The 20,554-nt window shown below is 38.5% G+C and overlaps 1 protein-coding gene across 6 annotated transcripts in view; it reads left to right on the top strand.

The window, feature by feature from the left end:
* Positions 1 to 20,554, top strand: part of LOC131691036 (JNK-interacting protein 3) — a 1,253,801-nt gene that overhangs the window by 228,459 nt on the left and 1,004,788 nt on the right. For all 6 annotated transcript variants that reach the window (XM_058977179.1, XM_058977178.1, XM_058977180.1 and 3 more), the window contains exon 3: positions 18,510 to 18,527. In XM_058977179.1, the coding sequence (XP_058833162.1) occupies positions 18,510 to 18,527 (18 nt within the window). The remainder of the gene's footprint in view (positions 1 to 18,509; positions 18,528 to 20,554) is intronic.

Here is a 20,554-nt window from a genome sequence, read left to right as displayed (position 1 = left end):
TTGTCTTTGTCTTTGTCTTTGTCTTTGTCTTTGTCTTTGTCTTTGTCTTTGTCTTTGTCTTTGTCTTTGTCTTTGTCTTTGTCTTTGTCTTTGTCTTTGTCTTTGTCTTTGTCTTTGTCTTTGTCTTTGTCTTTGTCTTTGTCTTTGTCTTTGTCTTTGTCTTTGTCTTTGTCTTTGTCTTTGTCTTTGTCTTTGTCTTTGTCTTTGTCTTTGTCTTTGTCTTTGTCTTTGTCTTTGTCTTTGTCTTTGTCTTTGTCTTTGTCTTTGTCTTTGTCTTTGTCTTTGTCTTTGTCTTTGTCTTTGTCTTTGTCTTTGTCTTTGTCTTTGTCTTTGTCTTTGTCTTTGTCTTTGTCTTTGTCTTTGTCTTTGTCTTTGTCTTTGTCTTTGTCTTTGTCTTTGTCTTTGTCTTTGTCTTTGTCTTTGTCTTTGTCTTTGTCTTTGTCTTTGTCTTTGTCTTTGTCTTTGTCTTTGTCTTTGTCTTTGTCTTTGTCTTTGTCTTTGTCTTTGTCTTTGTCTTTGTCTTTGTCTTTGTCTTTGTCTTTGTCTTTGTCTTTGTCTTTGTCTTTGTCTTTGTCTTTGTCTTTGTCTTTGTCTTTGTCTTTGTCTTTGTCTTTGTCTTTGTCTTTGTCTTTGTCTTTGTCTTTGTCTTTGTCTTTGTCTTTGTCTTTGTCTTTGTCTTTGTCTTTGTCTTTGTCTTTGTCTTTGTCTTTGTCTTTGTCTTTGTCTTTGTCTTTGTCTTTGTCTTTGTCTTTGTCTTTGTCTTTGTCTTTGTCTTTGTCTTTGTCTTTGTCTTTGTCTTTGTCTTTGTCTTTGTCTTTGTCTTTGTCTTTGTCTTTGTCTTTGTCTTTGTCTTTGTCTTTGTCTTTGTCTTTGTCTTTGTCTTTGTCTTTGTCTTTGTCTTTGTCTTTGTCTTTGTCTTTGTCTTTGTCTTTGTCTTTGTCTTTGTCTTTGTCTTTGTCTTTGTCTTTGTCTTTGTCTTTGTCTTTGTCTTTGTCTTTGTCTTTGTCTTTGTCTTTGTCTTTGTCTTTGTCTTTGTCTTTGTCTTTGTCTTTGTCTTTGTCTTTGTCTTTGTCTTTGTCTTTGTCTTTGTCTTTGTCTTTGTCTTTGTCTTTGTCTTTGTCTTTGTCTTTGTCTTTGTCTTTGTCTTTGTCTTTGTCTTTGTCTTTGTCTTTGTCTTTGTCTTTGTCTTTGTCTTTGTCTTTGTCTTTGTCTTTGTCTTTGTCTTTGTCTTTGTCTTTGTCTTTGTCTTTGTCTTTGTCTTTGTCTTTGTCTTTGTCTTTGTCTTTGTCTTTGTCTTTGTCTTTGTCTTTGTCTTTGTCTTTGTCTTTGTCTTTGTCTTTGTCTTTGTCTTTGTCTTTGTCTTTGTCTTTGTCTTTGTCTTTGTCTTTGTCTTTGTCTTTGTCTTTGTCTTTGTCTTTGTCTTTGTCTTTGTCTTTGTCTTTGTCTTTGTCTTTGTCTTTGTCTTTGTCTTTGTCTTTGTCTTTGTCTTTGTCTTTGTCTTTGTCTTTGTCTTTGTCTTGTCTTTGTCTGTCTGTCTTGTCTTGTCTTTGTCTTTGTCTGTCTTTGTCTTTGTCTTTGTCTTTGTCTTTGTCTCTGTCTTGTCTTCTGTCTTGTCTTTGTCTTCTGTCTTTGTCTCTGTCTTGTCTCTCTGTCTTTGTCTCTGTCTTTGTCTCTGTCTTTGTCTCTGTCTTTGTCTTTGTCTCTGTCTTTGTCTGTCTTTGTCTCTTGTCTTTGTCTCTGTCTTGTCTCTGTCTTTGTCTTGTCTTGTCTTTGTCTCTGTCTTTGTCTCTGTCTTTGTCTCTGTCTTTGTCTCTGTCTTTGTCTCTGTCTTTGTCTCTGTCTTTGTCTCTGTCTTTGTCTCTGTCTTTGTCTTGTCTGTCTGTCTTTGTCTCTGTCTTTGTCTCTGTCTTTGTCTCTGTCTTTGTCTCTGTCTTTGTCTCTGTCTTTGTCTCTGTCTTTGTCTCTGTCTTTGTCTCTGTCTTTGTCTCTGTCTTTGTCTCTGTCTTTGTCTCTGTCTTTGTCTCTGTCTTTGTCTCTGTCTTTGTCTCTGTCTTTGTCTCTGTCTTTGTCTCTGTCTTTGTCTCTGTCTTTGTCTCTGTCTTTGTCTCTGTCTTTGTCTCTGTCTTTGTCTCTGTCTTTGTCTCTGTCTTTGTCTCTGTCTTTGTCTCTGTCTTTGTCTCTGTCTTTGTCTCTGTCTTTGTCTCTGTCTTTGTCTCTGTCTTTGTCTCTGTCTTTGTCTCTGTCTTTGTCTCTGTCTTTGTCTCTGTCTTTGTCTCTGTCTTTGTCTCTGTCTTTGTCTCTGTCTTTGTCTCTGTCTTTGTCTCTGTCTTTGTCTCTGTCTTTGTCTCTGTCTTTGTCTCTGTCTTTGTCTCTGTCTTTGTCTCTGTCTTTGTCTCTGTCTTTGTCTCTGTCTTTGTCTCTGTCTTTGTCTCTGTCTTTGTCTCTGTCTTTGTCTCTGTCTTTGTCTCTGTCTTTGTCTCTGTCTTTGTCTCTGTCTTTGTCTCTGTCTTTGTCTCTGTCTTTGTCTCTGTCTTTGTCTCTGTCTTTGTCTCTGTCTTTGTCTCTGTCTTTGTCTCTGTCTTTGTCTCTGTCTTTGTCTCTGTCTTTGTCTCTGTCTTTGTCTCTGTCTTTGTCTCTGTCTTTGTCTCTGTCTTTGTCTCTGTCTTTGTCTCTGTCTTTGTCTCTGTCTTTGTCTCTGTCTTTGTCTCTGTCTTTGTCTCTGTCTTTGTCTCTGTCTTTGTCTCTGTCTTTGTCTCTGTCTTTGTCTCTGTCTTTGTCTCTGTCTTTGTCTCTGTCTTTGTCTCTGTCTTTGTCTCTGTCTTTGTCTCTGTCTTTGTCTCTGTCTTTGTCTCTGTCTTTGTCTCTGTCTTTGTCTCTGTCTTTGTCTCTGTCTTTGTCTCTGTCTTTGTCTCTGTCTTTGTCTCTGTCTTTGTCTCTGTCTTTGTCTCTGTCTTTGTCTCTGTCTTTGTCTCTGTCTTTGTCTCTGTCTTTGTCTCTGTCTTTGTCTCTGTCTTTGTCTCTGTCTTTGTCTCTGTCTTTGTCTCTGTCTTTGTCTCTGTCTTTGTCTCTGTCTTTGTCTCTGTCTTTGTCTCTGTCTTTGTCTCTGTCTTTGTCTCTGTCTTTGTCTCTGTCTTTGTCTCTGTCTTTGTCTCTGTCTTTGTCTCTGTCTTTGTCTCTGTCTTTGTCTCTGTCTTTGTCTCTGTCTTTGTCTCTGTCTTTGTCTCTGTCTTTGTCTCTGTCTTTGTCTCTGTCTTTGTCTCTGTCTTTGTCTCTGTCTTTGTCTCTGTCTTTGTCTCTGTCTTTGTCTCTGTCTTTGTCTCTGTCTTTGTCTCTGTCTTTGTCTCTGTCTTTGTCTCTGTCTTTGTCTCTGTCTTTGTCTCTGTCTTTGTCTCTGTCTTTGTCTCTGTCTTTGTCTCTGTCTTTGTCTCTGTCTTTGTCTCTGTCTTTGTCTCTGTCTTTGTCTCTGTCTTTGTCTCTGTCTTTGTCTCTGTCTTTGTCTCTGTCTTTGTCTCTGTCTTTGTCTCTGTCTTTGTCTCTGTCTTTGTCTCTGTCTTTGTCTCTGTCTTTGTCTCTGTCTTTGTCTCTGTCTTTGTCTCTGTCTTTGTCTCTGTCTTTGTCTCTGTCTTTGTCTCTGTCTTTGTCTCTGTCTTTGTCTCTGTCTTTGTCTCTGTCTTTGTCTCTGTCTTTGTCTCTGTCTTTGTCTCTGTCTTTGTCTCTGTCTTTGTCTCTGTCTTTGTCTCTGTCTTTGTCTCTGTCTTTGTCTCTGTCTTTGTCTCTGTCTTTGTCTCTGTCTTTGTCTCTGTCTTTGTCTCTGTCTTTGTCTCTGTCTTTGTCTCTGTCTTTGTCTCTGTCTTTGTCTCTGTCTTTGTCTCTGTCTTTGTCTCTGTCTTTGTCTCTGTCTTTGTCTCTGTCTTTGTCTCTGTCTTTGTCTCTGTCTTTGTCTCTGTCTTTGTCTCTGTCTTTGTCTCTGTCTTTGTCTCTGTCTTTGTCTCTGTCTTTGTCTCTGTCTTTGTCTCTGTCTTTGTCTCTGTCTTTGTCTCTGTCTTTGTCTCTGTCTTTGTCTCTGTCTTTGTCTCTGTCTTTGTCTCTGTCTTTGTCTCTGTCTTTGTCTCTGTCTTTGTCTCTGTCTTTGTCTCTGTCTTTGTCTCTGTCTTTGTCTCTGTCTTTGTCTCTGTCTTTGTCTCTGTCTTTGTCTCTGTCTTTGTCTCTGTCTTTGTCTCTGTCTTTGTCTCTGTCTTTGTCTCTGTCTTTGTCTCTGTCTTTGTCTCTGTCTTTGTCTCTGTCTTTGTCTCTGTCTTTGTCTCTGTCTTTGTCTCTGTCTTTGTCTCTGTCTTTGTCTCTGTCTTTGTCTCTGTCTTTGTCTCTGTCTTTGTCTCTGTCTTTGTCTCTGTCTTTGTCTCTGTCTTTGTCTCTGTCTTTGTCTCTGTCTTTGTCTCTGTCTTTGTCTCTGTCTTTGTCTCTGTCTTTGTCTCTGTCTTTGTCTCTGTCTTTGTCTCTGTCTTTGTCTCTGTCTTTGTCTCTGTCTTTGTCTCTGTCTTTGTCTCTGTCTTTGTCTCTGTCTTTGTCTCTGTCTTTGTCTCTGTCTTTGTCTCTGTCTTTGTCTCTGTCTTTGTCTCTGTCTTTGTCTCTGTCTTTGTCTCTGTCTTTGTCTCTGTCTTTGTCTCTGTCTTTGTCTCTGTCTTTGTCTCTGTCTTTGTCTCTGTCTTTGTCTCTGTCTTTGTCTCTGTCTTTGTCTCTGTCTTTGTCTCTGTCTTTGTCTCTGTCTTTGTCTCTGTCTTTGTCTCTGTCTTTGTCTCTGTCTTTGTCTCTGTCTTTGTCTCTGTCTTTGTCTCTGTCTTTGTCTCTGTCTTTGTCTCTGTCTTTGTCTCTGTCTTTGTCTCTGTCTTTGTCTCTGTCTTTGTCTCTGTCTTTGTCTCTGTCTTTGTCTCTGTCTTTGTCTCTGTCTTTGTCTCTGTCTTTGTCTCTGTCTTTGTCTCTGTCTTTGTCTCTGTCTTTGTCTCTGTCTTTGTCTCTGTCTTTGTCTCTGTCTTTGTCTCTGTCTTTGTCTCTGTCTTTGTCTCTGTCTTTGTCTCTGTCTTTGTCTCTGTCTTTGTCTCTGTCTTTGTCTCTGTCTTTGTCTCTGTCTTTGTCTCTGTCTTTGTCTCTGTCTTTGTCTCTGTCTTTGTCTCTGTCTTTGTCTCTGTCTTTGTCTCTGTCTTTGTCTCTGTCTTTGTCTCTGTCTTTGTCTCTGTCTTTGTCTCTGTCTTTGTCTCTGTCTTTGTCTCTGTCTTTGTCTCTGTCTTTGTCTCTGTCTTTGTCTCTGTCTTTGTCTCTGTCTTTGTCTCTGTCTTTGTCTCTGTCTTTGTCTCTGTCTTTGTCTCTGTCTTTGTCTCTGTCTTTGTCTCTGTCTTTGTCTCTGTCTTTGTCTCTGTCTTTGTCTCTGTCTTTGTCTCTGTCTTTGTCTCTGTCTTTGTCTCTGTCTTTGTCTCTGTCTTTGTCTCTGTCTTTGTCTCTGTCTTTGTCTCTGTCTTTGTCTCTGTCTTTGTCTCTGTCTTTGTCTCTGTCTTTGTCTCTGTCTTTGTCTCTGTCTTTGTCTCTGTCTTTGTCTCTGTCTTTGTCTCTGTCTTTGTCTCTGTCTTTGTCTCTGTCTTTGTCTCTGTCTTTGTCTCTGTCTTTGTCTCTGTCTTTGTCTCTGTCTTTGTCTCTGTCTTTGTCTCTGTCTTTGTCTCTGTCTTTGTCTCTGTCTTTGTCTCTGTCTTTGTCTCTGTCTTTGTCTCTGTCTTTGTCTCTGTCTTTGTCTCTGTCTTTGTCTCTGTCTTTGTCTCTGTCTTTGTCTCTGTCTTTGTCTCTGTCTTTGTCTCTGTCTTTGTCTCTGTCTTTGTCTCTGTCTTTGTCTCTGTCTTTGTCTCTGTCTTTGTCTCTGTCTTTGTCTCTGTCTTTGTCTCTGTCTTTGTCTCTGTCTTTGTCTCTGTCTTTGTCTCTGTCTTTGTCTCTGTCTTTGTCTCTGTCTTTGTCTCTGTCTTTGTCTCTGTCTTTGTCTCTGTCTTTGTCTCTGTCTTTGTCTCTGTCTTTGTCTCTGTCTTTGTCTCTGTCTTTGTCTCTGTCTTTGTCTCTGTCTTTGTCTCTGTCTTTGTCTCTGTCTTTGTCTCTGTCTTTGTCTCTGTCTTTGTCTCTGTCTTTGTCTCTGTCTTTGTCTCTGTCTTTGTCTCTGTCTTTGTCTCTGTCTTTGTCTCTGTCTTTGTCTCTGTCTTTGTCTCTGTCTTTGTCTCTGTCTTTGTCTCTGTCTTTGTCTCTGTCTTTGTCTCTGTCTTTGTCTCTGTCTTTGTCTCTGTCTTTGTCTCTGTCTTTGTCTCTGTCTTTGTCTCTGTCTTTGTCTCTGTCTTTGTCTCTGTCTTTGTCTCTGTCTTTGTCTCTGTCTTTGTCTCTGTCTTTGTCTCTGTCTTTGTCTCTGTCTTTGTCTCTGTCTTTGTCTCTGTCTTTGTCTCTGTCTTTGTCTCTGTCTTTGTCTCTGTCTTTGTCTCTGTCTTTGTCTCTGTCTTTGTCTCTGTCTTTGTCTCTGTCTTTGTCTCTGTCTTTGTCTCTGTCTTTGTCTCTGTCTTTGTCTCTGTCTTTGTCTCTGTCTTTGTCTCTGTCTTTGTCTCTGTCTTTGTCTCTGTCTTTGTCTCTGTCTTTGTCTCTGTCTTTGTCTCTGTCTTTGTCTCTGTCTTTGTCTCTGTCTTTGTCTCTGTCTTTGTCTCTGTCTTTGACTCTGTCTTTGTCTCTGTCTTTGTCTCTGTCTTTGTCTCTGTCTTTGTCTCTGTCTTTGTCTCTGTCTTTGTCTCTGTCTTTGTCTCTGTCTTTGTCTCTGTCTTTGTCTCTGTCTTTGTCTCTGTCTTTGTCTCTGTCTTTGTCTCTGTCTTTGTCTCTGTCTTTGTCTCTGTCGTTGTCTCTGTCTTTGTCTCTGTCTTTGTCTCTGTCTTTGTCTCTGTCTTTGTCTCTGTCTTTGTCTCTGTCTTTGTCTCTGTCTTTGTCTCTGTCTTTGTCTCTGTCTTTGTCTCTGTCTTTGTCTCTGTCTTTGTCTCTGTCTTTGTCTCTGTCTTTGTCTCTGTCTTTGTCTCTGTCTTTGTCTCTGTCTTTGTCTCTGTCTTTGTCTCTGTCTTTGTCTCTGTCTTTGTCTCTGTCTTTGTCTCTGTCTTTGTCTCTGTCTTTGTCTCTGTCTTTGTCTCTGTCTTTGTCTCTGTCTTTGTCTCTGTCTTTGTCTCTGTCTTTGTCTCTGTCTTTGTCTCTGTCTTTGTCTCTGTCTTTGTCTCTGTCTTTGTCTCTGTCTTTGTCTCTGTCTTTGTCTCTGTCTTTGTCTCTGTCTTTGTCTCTGTCTTTGTCTCTGTCTTTGTCTCTGTCTTTGGCTTTGGCTTTGGCTTTGACTTTTTTTTCATACGTTTATTTGACACGGCATTTGCAATAGCTTTTTACGCCAGTTTCTTTTTTTACATAGCACGTTACAAAAATCCTTAAGACTTATTTTAACTATACTAGTACTTTGTCTAAAACTAACACTGAAATCACTTTATTGTTTGCTTACATTGTTGTATTTCATACTGATCTAGTATTTTCGGGTGTATTTATTTACTTTTTTTTCTGTTATTGTCTAAATTTAAAAACTAAATATTCTAGGACCCTATAATTGGTGAATGATTAGCCTTGGATGAGAGTATGAGGAGATGAATTTAATTAAATTTTGACAGACGCTGTTTTTAGAAAATGATAGATAAGTTCCATGTATAGAGGATCGCGATACGCCAGGATGTCTCTAACAGGAACATGGATTGGTCTTCCTCGGACTTGTAAAGAATCTACTAATTGTGATCTGGCTTCACGATATTCAGTGCAGGACCAAACAACATGCTCAATGTCATGGTAACCTTCTCCACAAGCACAATGATTACCCTCAGCGAGCCCAATACGACGGAGATGCGCATCTAAAGTATAATGATTGGACATGAGCCTAGACATCACACGGATGAAGTCCCGACTTACATCCAATCCTTTGAACCATGCCTTCGTTGATACTTTAGGGGTAATTGAGTGTAGCCATCGTCCCATATCTCCATTGTCCCAAGATGTTTGCCAACTAGCAAGTGTCCTCTGTCGAGAAGCGCTATAAAATTCATTGTAAGCGATGGGTCTTTCATATATTTCACCATCTAGTGCACCAATCTTGGCTAAATTATCAGCTTTTTCATTGCCCGCAATAGAGCAATGGGCGGGGAGCCACACTAGGGCAAATTTATAACATTTTCTTGTCAGGTTACTCAGAGATTCTCGTATCTTCCCCAAAAAGAATGGATCGTGATTATCAATCCTCTTTGAGCGTAGAGCTGCAATTGTGCTGAGACTATCAGTGAGGATAAAGTAATGGTTCGGGGGTAAAGTATTAATTATTTGCAAACTATAGTGAACTGCTGCTAGTTCCGCTATATAAACAGAGGCGGGTTCTGCAAGTTTGAGAGAAATTGAAAAATTATTGTTGAAAATACCGAAACCAGTGGCCTCACTGATTCGTGACCCATCAGTGTAAAACATTTTAAGGCAGTCTATGTGTTGATATTTACTTGTGAATATTTTAGGGATCTCCCGCGAGCGTAGATGATCCGGAATTCCACGAATCTCTGCTTGCATGGACGTGTCGAAGAATAAAGTGGATTCAGGAATATCTAGCATATTGACGTATGTGGGAACATACCTAGCAGGCGTTATTTCTTGTGACATGTGATTGAAATACACTGTCATGAATCTGGTTTGGGGTTGAAGCTCGACAAGTCTTTCAAAATTTTCAATTACCAGTGGGTTCATAACCTCACATCGAATAAGTAAACGAGAAGAGAGATCCCAGAATCGGTCTTTTAAAGGAAGAACTCCCGCTAGTACTTCAAGACTCATCGTATGGGTCGACTGCATGCAACCTAAGGCAATTCGTAAACAGCGATACTGTATCCGTTCCAGTTTAATAATGTGAGTGTTCGCGGCTGAACGGAAACAGATGCACCCATATTCCATTACTGAAAGTATTGTTGTTTGATACAATCTTATCATGTCACTTGGATGAGAACCCCACCATGATCCAGTTATTGTTCGCAGAAAATTTATCCTTTGTTGGCATTTCGTTATTAGATACCTAATGTGGCCTCCCCATGTGCTTTTAGAATCGAACCAAATTCCAAGGTATTTAAAAGTCAGGACTTGGGCTATCGTTCTACCAACCAACTGAAGCTGAAGCTGAGCTGGATCACGCTTCCTTGAAAAAACAACCTACTCTGTTTTCTCCGTAGAGAAATCGATGCCTAACTTCAAAGCCCAACTTGATAAATTATCCAAACTATCTTGCAGTGGTTGTTGTAAATTTAAGGCTTTTGGTCCTGTAACAGAAACCACGCCATCATCTGCAAGTTGCCTTAGAGTGCATGAGCTGACAATACAATTATCAATATCATTCACGTAAAAATTGTAGAGAAGGGGGTTTAAACAAGAACCTTGTGGGAGGCCCATGTAACTTATTCTGAATGTTGCCAAATCGCCATATGAAAAATGCATGTGCTTTTCTGACAATAAGTTGTATAAATAATTATTTAATATTGGTGAAAGACCACATTGATGTAGTTTCTCTGAGAGAACATCAATGGAAACAGAGTCGAATGCTCCTTTTATGTCTAAGAACACAGACGCCATTTGTTCTTTTTTTGCGTAAGCTAGTTGGATTTCTGACGAAAGTAGCGCCAGACAATCATTCGTTCCCTTTCCCCTCCGAAAACCAAACTGGGTATCTGATAGCAAGCCGTTCGCCTCAACCCAATTGTCGAGACGTCATAGGATAATTTTTTCCAACAATTTCCTGATGCAGGATAACATTGCAATCGGTCGATACGAGTTATGATCGGAGGCTGGTTTTCCCGGTTTTGGAATAGCGATAACTCTCACTTGTCTCCAGTCGTGCGGGACAATGTTCTGCTCAAGAAGCTTATTGAATAAATTCAACAAGCGTCTTTTTGCTAGGTCAGGCAGATTCTTCACCAAGTTGAATTTAATTCTGTCTATTCCCGGAGCATTATTGTTGCATGAGAGGAGTGCAATTGAGAATTCCATCATTGTCAAAGGCGAATCTATGAAATCGTTACTTGTGGGAGCATCGCGAGTGATTTTCTGCGCAGGAGCAGAATCGGGACAAATTTTCTTGGCAAAATTAAATATCCAACGATTCGAAAAATCTTCGCTTTCATTAGTCACGTTTCGATTCCTCATTCTTCTGGCTGTGTTCCAAAGAGTACTCATTGATGTTTCTCTTGACAAGCCATTAACGAAGTGTCTCCAATAACTAGATTTTTTGGCACGACGTATACTGTCAAATTTGTTTTGCAAAATGAAATAATTTTCAAAGTTCTCACGTATACCCCCTTTCTGTTTCATAATTTCTTTGTAGGCAACTTTTTTAGCTTCATATGCATCAGAGCACTCTTTGTCCCACCAAGGATTAGGGGGCCGTCTATTTATTGTCATTCCAGGATTGCATTTCGTTTGGGCTTGTTCTGCTGCTTCAATAATTAAACCCGCTAGGAATTCATATTCTTCGGTAGGGGGTAGCTCTTCTGTCGAAGCAAGAGAAGTGGAAATTAATGTTTCGTGTGTTTTCCAATCAATATTTCGTGTTAAGTCATAAGGAACATTGATTGAATTCGTAAGGCCTAATTCACTGTTAATTGAAACAACGATTGGCAAATGATCGCTACCGTGAGGATCAGGTACAACCTTCCACGTGCAATCTAACCGAAGTGATGTCGAGCACAGAGATAGATCTAATGCACTTGGACGTGCAGGAGGTCTGGGGATGCGTGTTGTTTCGCCAGTATTTAAAACTGTCATATTAAATTCGTCACAAACATTGTAAATCAAAGAGGATCGATTATCATTGTAGAGGGAACCCCACAATACTCCGTGCGAGTTGAAGTCTCCCAGTATCAGACGCGGAGCAGCCATGGATTCCACTACCTCAAAAATTTGACGTTGTCCAATTTGAACTTTGGGAGGTATATATATAGAAGCGATAGACATGTCTTTGCCTTTAATGTTCGTTTGGACAGCTACAGCCTCAATGCCCAAACAAGGGGATGTTAATTCTATAGAAAGAATAGCACTTTTTAATTCCTAGAAGCACTCCTCCATACGGGGTGTCTCGGTCTAGGCGAATAATGTTGAAATCATTTAAGTTGAAATTAATGTTTGAGGTAAGCCATGTTTCACATAGAGCAAAAGCATCGCATTTTAAATTAAGCAGTAAAATTTTTAAGGAATCAATTTTAGGTATGATACTTCTGCAATTCCACTGTAAAACAGTGATGGAATCTTTCATTGGAGGAGGTGAATTACCCATTGAAAGATACAATCGCTGCAAGGATGGGCCATTGAGCAATCAGCTGCTCTAAAAATGTTCTAATTGTTGGGAGGAAAGCTGAAAGTATACTCTTTAGTGGTTCAGAAATATTGAATGCTTTAAAAATCCAATCAACAATTTCAGAAAATTTCAATAATCCTACCCCCGGCTGAGGCTCAGAGGTAGTCGAAATTTTATTATTTCCAGTAATGGTGTTCTGTTTGGATTGTACGTTCCCAAAACCGGGCGGAATTGATTTCGGTTTTGAATCGGAATTTTTCGGTTTTGGGCGCAGTTTATCTATTGATGGAGAAATTTTAAGGCCCTTTCTTGGCAGCTTGGGAAAAGAAGACTGTTTTCTTTTTCTGGAATTTCCGGGTAAAACAAATGATGTACCTTCGCACGCTCCGTCAGAGTCAGACTGTTCCGAAAATAGAGATGCGTAAGTGTTTTCTAAGAAGATGGGTTTAGGGGTAGCATTTTTCAACATTTCTGCATAGGAGCGCTTAGACCTCTCCTTCAAGGATCGTTTAATTTTATCCTCACGCAATTTATAAATGGGGCATGCAGGGAGCTCATGTGAAATTAAATATTTTTTCTGAATTTTCATTGCATGTATCCTCTTGATGAGAACCCCCACATTTGCCACACCGTGCCTTATTCGAACAGTAAGTGGCTGTGTGGCCAAGCTGTTTGCAATTAAGGCAATTCATTACACGAGGGATAAAAAGGCGAACAGGGAGACGAATCTTATCGATAATGACATAGTTGGGCAGCGCAGACCCAGCGAAAGTCACTCGAAATGAGTCAGACAGTCGATAAACTTTTTTATCTCCTTCGTGTGATACTGAATGCAATTGCTTGCATTCAAGTATTTTTACGTCTTTAAGTATGGTGTCTTTGAAACGACCAACCCCATGCTTAACTAAGTCATCAACAGTCAAACTCGATTCTGTGATGACCCCATCAATTTCAATTTCCTTTGAAGGAATATACGCTCTATACTCACGCGTAAAAAGCTCGCAAGAAGCAATTGCATTGGCTTGTTTGAGACTACCAACGACAATGCGTATTTTATCTTTATTGACTTTGATGATCTCTTTTACATCCGAGAATCGCGAAGTCAAATCTTTAGAAATTTGAATAATATTTAGCGCCTTTACTTTACGCCTAATAAATACAATCCATGGTCCCGTTGACGACTCTGGGTAAATTTTAATTCTAGTCGGATTTACATTTTCAGCATAAGGCTTAGGGGGAGGGTCTGTTACTCGTTCTCCCATCTCTTCATCCATTTTACCTAGCAAGAAAAACTATCACAAAAAGGAATGAAAAATATACCTGTTATACCTGTAGAACACACCTCATGTGTTACGTTGTAAACTCGGTGCCCGTTGTTTGACAATGTGACACTTGCTGTTCTTCTTCGTCGCGTTGCTTCTTCAGTAGAGAAATAGTCCTACCTGCAACACTTCAAAACTCTCTCCGATTAAGCTGCTCGTCGGTATCACCACCACAAGCGCGCTCTCTCCGTTTCCACCACCTCGGTAGACAAATGTGACTACCTGTGGCTTGCTGCGAAAATCCCACTGTCGATGCGGCACTTTTCGGTGCCACTTGTTTTCCTTATTCGTCGTACCACTTCTGCGGTAGACAAATAGAGCAAATGGGTCTACCTGTGACGCTTCCCTCTCGTCGATTAGAATTGCCCGACGACACCAATACACTATATTTTTTTCTGTGTGTACAGGCACGATCACTGTCGATTTCTGCCACCGCGGTAGGCAAATTCGTCTACCCGCGGTTTGCTGTCAAAACACCACTTGTCGAGGATGCCGTTGACCACGCCTCCGACGTATCAACTGTCGACTCACACTTAACAAACTGGTCTCTCTCTCTCCCACAATAACGCATACAGCGTCTCGCACTCCGTCACTCTCGCGAGAACAAAACCTTCCACCTGGAGGCACAACCGTCTCGGTCGGTTGCAAAAACTGTTATGTTGGCTTTGGCTTTGGCTTTGGCTTTGGCTTTGTCTTTGGCTTTGGCTTTGGCTTTGGCTTTGTCTTTGTCTTTGTCTTTGTCTTTGTCTTGTCTTGTCTTGTCTTGTCTTGTCTTTGTCTTGTCTTTGACTTGTCATGAAAATTTCTTTAGAACGCATGCACATGGTGATACATTTCTCACCTTGCAGTACAGGGTAACAGAATCATTATGCAAGGTTTCGTAAACAAAAATATTTCTTTCTATAAAAATCAATTTGATCGTCCTCCCAATTTTTTCCAACCCACCAATTTCCACTACTGATCATGGAAATTTCTTGAAAACACATGGCGATAAAATTTTCTTCTTCTGGTGGATACAAGATAGGCAAACAAAATCATCCGGCAAGGTTTCCTAAGCAACAATTGTTTCAATAGAAATCAATTTTATTGTCCTCTCAATTTTTCCAACCCACCAATTTCCACTACTGATCATGGAAATTTCTTGAAAACACATGGCGATAAAATTTTCTTCTTCTAATGTATGCAGGATAGGGCAACAGAATCATTCTGCAGGGATTCTTTCTATAAAATCAATTTGATTTTGCTCCTATTTTTTTCCAACCCACCAACTTCCACTGGTGATCATGGAAATTTCTTGAAAACACAAGGCAATAAAATTTCCTTCTTCTGATGGATACAGGATAGGCAAACAAAATCATCCTGCAAAGTTTCGTAAACAAAAATATTTCTTTCTATAAAAATCAATTTTATTGTCCTCCCAATTTTTTTCCACTTTTCCACTAATGATCATGGAAATTACTTAAAAACACATGACGATACATTTTTAAATTTTTGTTTGCTGCAGGATAGTGAAACAGAATCATTCTGTAAGGTTTTCTAAGGAAAATTAATTCTTACAATAAAAATCAATTTGATAGTCCTCCCAAATTTTTTCCCACCTTCCTATTTTGGGATATTGAAATAAAAAGTGTGTGCTCACTAGCGCCGCCTTGAGGGTGATATCCAATTTAATCATTACATCATTAAATAGTCCTTGCCCCAGTAACAATTTAGGCTTTATGGTGGTTTTATAGCCACTCATACAACCTAGATTGCACTTGTAGCGTGCTATAGAACATCAATTACAATAAACGTCATTTTCCTAAATTAATAAACTTTACCTAACATAAATTGGAAGTTTTAGTCTCCCTAGCGCCGCCTGATGGGCGAATTCTATAATTATCTGTTCGCCGTCGCGTAGCTCTCGACTCGCTGATGAATATTGCCGAAGACATGACACTTCTAAATAATGTTCTCGAGATTCAGAAATTGAAAAATAATACATGCTCACTAGTGCTGCCTGGTCTATCTATTTCAATTAGTTTTGTCCATAATCGCGTAGCTCTTAGCCTGCTCTAATTTTTTTCCGAGAACACCATCTCCTCTAAGTTATTAGACGTTTGTGACATTCTAAATTCCACATTGTGCTGAAAGCTGGTACGCTCACGTTAAACTTATTCAATGATAGTTGCGTTTACGAGAGGTTAGATTTATTTACTCTATTGTGTAGCACCCCTGGCGCTGCAGTTATCAATTAATTGGATATCCAATTGCTCTAAATTGTAGGTCTAAGCAAACACAAAACAATTTTACCAAATAAAGTATGGTGCTAAATGTTAACTCAGATGAAATATTCGAGCCCCAATTAGTCGAAATCCCATAAGCTATGTGATTCCTATTAGGTGAATACCGCACAATACGAATCCACGTAGTAGGAATCAGCTTAGTAGGAGACCCGACTGTATCAAAATTCAGTATGTAGACAACCCTGGAGAACTTTTTTATCATTTGTGGAATTATAAAAAATCCATATTGGAAGTTGTAAACCAAAACGATGAAAAATTAATTGCCCAATTCAAAAAAAAATATTATTCCTCGAAGAGCTCAAAATTAACCAAGTAAGTACATATTTTTCTGTCAGCAGTGCTACCGCCAGTTGCTGGACGTAGTCCTGATAGCACAATCTTCCTGACCAATATAACTACTAAAGCATTTTCTGTTGATTTGAAAGTGATCGATTTGGATTTCAGATCCTTTGTCAGGTGATCTGCAGGGAGCCATGTGGGTATTTTTAAAACTACGTGACAGATTTGTATATTCCAACATTGGAATATTCAAACAAATCCATTCAGTCAATCCTTTAGACGTAATCAGCGAGAATGGTCTTATGGTAGTTCAAACTACGCATATCATTTACAATACACGATTAATCGTATCTTTTCTATAAATCGTTATAAGTCAATGGAAGTGTACTAAGTAAATTGATTAGAGAGAGCCAAATAAAAGTTTTTCAAAAATTCAACGGAAAAAATGAAATTGATCTAATTATTATTTCCTTATTTCAATGAACTTTAACATTCAATAAAGCGATAAAATATTATCAAGTGATTCATTTTCAATCGTCCTGGTCGGGACTATTGATTGATTCATAAATGAAATACGATACGGCCGTTATAAAATATACTTCCTGAAAAACTCAAATTTTCATGGCGTAATAACGCTATGGAAACAAAAAAAAAGTTGTTGCTTTCAGCGTGATTTTCGTGATACCTACTCTCGAATCTCAATAAAACAAAAGAAAAAGAAATATTATCAAAACAAATATATTATTTTGGTTTACAATCTCGCAAAATGCGTCATTTAAATTTTTTAAATCCAAGTATTAGTATGATAATTATTCCATGAGAATCTGAGGAAACTTTGCTAAGATTTCTTGCATTTCTGTAAACACGAAACAACATCTGTGTTCAAAAATGTTTCAAAGCAGTCAAATCCAGTATGAAAATTAATTATAGGGATCCCAAAAATTCGTTCGTTGGTATTTGTGGAATATCGAAAATATTTGCTTCAACTGTTATAAATTTCGTCAGGTTTTCATCAATGCTGTGTGGAAATCGGTTTCTGAGAAATAAAACCAATCTTACAAAAAATTGTGACATGTGATAATTGATGGAATTTCCAAATAATTTTCAATTTGGCAAGCCTCCATTATTGTTTGCAATAAAGCCAAAGATGTTTTTAAATATGTGTTATCAATTCAACACAGAACCGTTGGTTCCAGACGATCATTAGTTTCAAAATCATCAAATATCAACATGCAAATTCAAAATAGAAAATGATTTTCCATTATTTGGCGTATAAAGATAAAATATCATCGCGGTTTGTTTCAGTCTCGTAAAATAATAAAATATCATAGATCTCCCAAGAGAATCGAAAATCATCAAGTTTCAATGAAGAAATTTATTTGAAATCATTTTCAACTATTTCTACATTCAGAATTACTCAAAAACAGTTGTGCTAAAAGCTTTCGATATTTCGAGCTTTCGTAGCACGCCATCTGCATCAACCCAAGGATAACTTTTAGTACACTTGTTTTTCTTTTCGTATCTTTCCACGCTGTTTCGCGTGCGACGGTACACTGCGTATCGCGAGGAAAATTGAAAAACGCTGTTATGAAGTTTTCCAAAACGATTTTTTCTTTGTACCATCAGATTCCTTGGTTTCTAACGAATCCGTACATATGCAACACTTGGGTAGTTTTGTAGGAAATATCGAAGAAACAGCAGGTTAAAAATATTGCTCCACTTTTGCGCACCTATACTGCTTCTAGTAAAATGGAAATTTTTCAATGAAAAGCGGAAAATATGGAAAATCGGAGAAAATCACGTCCTAGAAAAATTGTTTAGCTATGTTGTATTGGAAACATCAACATTTTAAACACATGATTGCAAAAACTGTGTGCTTTTTCAACCGGAAAAAGTACACAGTTTTCCGAGTTGGAAAATTTTGAATTTTCCATTTCGGCCAATTCATAGTAAAAACAATTATCTAGGTCGTGATTTTTTTCTTTTTTCCATATTTTGTCCTTTTCTTTGAAAATAAAATAAAAAGCTGCAAAAAAACACGAAAAATGGCGGATTGCCCGACGGGGGCCTTGAACAGAGAGCGACAGAGGGAAAATGCGATTCGTGTATGAGACAGGTAGATATTTCAAAGTTTTCATTTGCATCGAAGGAAATAGTTTGAAGCTATGCTATGTCGATAGCACAAAAGCCGTTCAGTGGGTTATAATGCAATTTCTTTACAGTCATTCTTATAGCTTTCAAATTGTTTCGTTCGGAATTCTCGTTCAATAAATATGGTACAAACCAATACTACGAAAGAGAAATGGTTCAAACTTCCAGGATAAGTATTTGAATTCATGGGAAAGCAAATGGTCATTGAAAGTGTCACTGGACATAAAAACTGCTTTTGATGGATGTACACTGTACATTTGAAAGTTTCCAATGAATATAAACAACGATGAAACAGGTTTTCGCTCCGGCACTGCCTTGGCATAATTTACCTACATCTCAAGTGTTGTGATTCTTCGAAGGGCAAACTCGCTATACCATATTGTCGTAGTAAAGTGACTTTGTGTATCTCAGCTGACGCAACAGCTCTCCTAAAGTTATCCTACCGGTACTTTCTTTACTATGCTAAACTTGTGCTGAGTAATATAACTATCATAACCTTTGGCATTAAGATAGCAGTAAAATTGTTCTCCTTATATTATTAAAATAATAATAAATTTTATTCTGTTCATTAAAAATGTAGAACAAAGCAATGATCACCGCCTGCATATCAAATAGACGAATTGAATAAAAATAACAACCAAAATAAATAAGTGTACCGCACACCATCAAAATCTTAAAATAGTAGTTCTACGACTCTAATCAAAGTAAAATCGATTTTTTGTGATGCGACCAAAACAAGTCACATGGATCATAGCTTGACTTCACATACGCTTCTTATTTTTAAATAATTTAATTTACAAACACATCATAGGAAATAATTATACCGTACATAACCGAATCAACCATTATTTATCATAAATCAAGCACAAATAGCATTAGCACATAAACGATCTTTCTTAAATTAGTGTATTTAGAACTAGCATGAATGAAATAACAATTGATTTATAGAATCTCCCATAAGCGACATTCAGATTTGTACCCATTATCCATTGTATGCTGATCTCGAACCAAACTACTACAATTTACACCAAAAAATTGAATTGATAAAAGAATTTACGTCTTTTTTATTTACAGCGCATGATAACTTTTTCGGTAAGTATATATATTGAATATTACTGATGGCATACATAACATCATCTGTTAGTAATGGAATTTCGTGACCTCCCCATCTTTCAAACAGTCCTTAAGAGTAATCTAATCTTCGGTATTATGTGGTAGTTTACGAGCAGTTATCTTTCTTATTAAACCGTATTTCATTTTCGTGTACACCTATTCTGCTCCCTTTTTATTTTAAATATATTTGACGCGGCTCAATGCGTTAGCACAACTGAGACGTGGATCTTTCGTGTCTATACAATGTGTAAAAATAGAAAAAAAACATCGTTACAGCCTGTTCGTCGGATCTTGTTGACGCATCTTACTGCTGCGTGATGAGATCCTCTTCCTTGGTGATGAAATATTAGGTGTGTTGTCTGCGGCACCTTGAGGGTCATTCGGTCCGTCTTCTCTACGACAAATGTATACCGGCTTTGGTCGCATCACGTGGAATTTCCTTAGCAGTCTCTGCGCAAGGTTTCCCGTGGTGTAGCGGCTGATCACAATACTGACATGTAGGAATCTGCCCTGAGTACGTGATTAGTGTTCGTTGAGAATATTCAACACCTTGAGGTGATGTGCATGTGAAAGTCAAGTAAGAGGGAATAGGTTTTGTCGCACACATTCTCACCACACGAATGCCGTTGCGGAGTCCTGGGAAGAAGTTCCTCCAAGTATATTCCGTAACACTATTCACCTCTCCGTATTTTGACATGATTTTTTGACATTAAAAATGTTTTACTCCACTATCTGGGGATGGGTGTCCTTCTAAATTTTGAAAATTACATTTTACGTTACATTTTGCCTTTCTCATATAGAAAGGTTATGCAATCACTCTGAAAAACGTCAACCTAATCCCGGCCCGGAGGGCCGAGTGTCATATCCCATTCGACTCAGTTCGTCGAGATCGGAAAAAGTCTGTATGTGTGTGTATGTGTGTATGTATGTGTGTGTGTATGTGTGTGTATGTGTGTGTGTATGTGTGTGTGTATGTATGTGCGTATGTGTCAAATAATGTCACTCATTTTTCTCAGAGATGGCTGGACCGATTTGCTTAGTCTCAAATGAAAGGTGCAACCTTCCCATCGGCTGCTATTGAATTTTGGATCGATCGGAATTCTGGTTCCGGAATTACGGGTTTCAGAGTGCGGCCACACAGAAATTTCGCATAAAAACTATAGGAAAAATTAAAAATAGAATTTTTATTTTTGATGCTAAATGTATTCAAGGTGCATAAAACGTCGAGATTTGATGCAAACACGAAAAAAATTTGACGAAGATTCACGTTTTTGGATTTTGCACATTTTTGCCTTTCTCATATAGAAAGGTTATGCAATCACTCTGAAAAACGTCAACCTAATCCCGGCCCGGAGGGCCGAGTGTCATATCCCATTCGACTCAGTTCGTCGAGATCGGAAAAAGTCTGTATGTGTGTGTATGTGTGTGTATGTGTGTGTGTATGTGTGTATGTATGTGCGTATGTGTCAAATAATGTCACTCATTTTTCTCAGAGATGGCTGGACCGATTTGCCCAAACTTAGTCTCAAATGAAAGGTGCAACCTTCCCATCGGCTGCTATTGAATTTTGGATCGATCGGAATTCTGGTTTTGGAATTACGGGTTTCAGAGTGCGGCCACATAGAAATTTCGCATAAAAACTATAGGAAAAATTAAAAATAGAATTTTTATTTTTGATGCTAAATGTATTCAAGGTGCATAAAACGTCGAGATTTGATGCAAACACGAAAAAAATTTGACGAAGGTTCACGTTTTTGGATTTTGCACATTTTTGCCTTTCTAATATAGAAAGGTTATGCAATCACTCTGAAAAACGTCAACCTAATCCCGGCCCGGAGGGCCGAGTGTCATATCCCATTCGACTCAGTTCGTCGAGATCGGAAAAAGTCTGTATGTGTGTGTGTGTATGTGTGTATGTATGTGTGTGTGTATGTGTGTGTATGTGTGTGTGTATGTATGTGCGTATGTGTCAAATAATGTCACTCATTTTTCTCAGAGATGGCTGG

This window comes from Topomyia yanbarensis, chromosome 3, assembly GCF_030247195.1.
Source record: "Topomyia yanbarensis strain Yona2022 chromosome 3, ASM3024719v1, whole genome shotgun sequence".
Classification (NCBI taxonomy): domain Eukaryota; kingdom Metazoa; phylum Arthropoda; class Insecta; order Diptera; family Culicidae; genus Topomyia; species Topomyia yanbarensis.
This window is presented reverse-complemented; position numbering and strand designations above follow the sequence as displayed.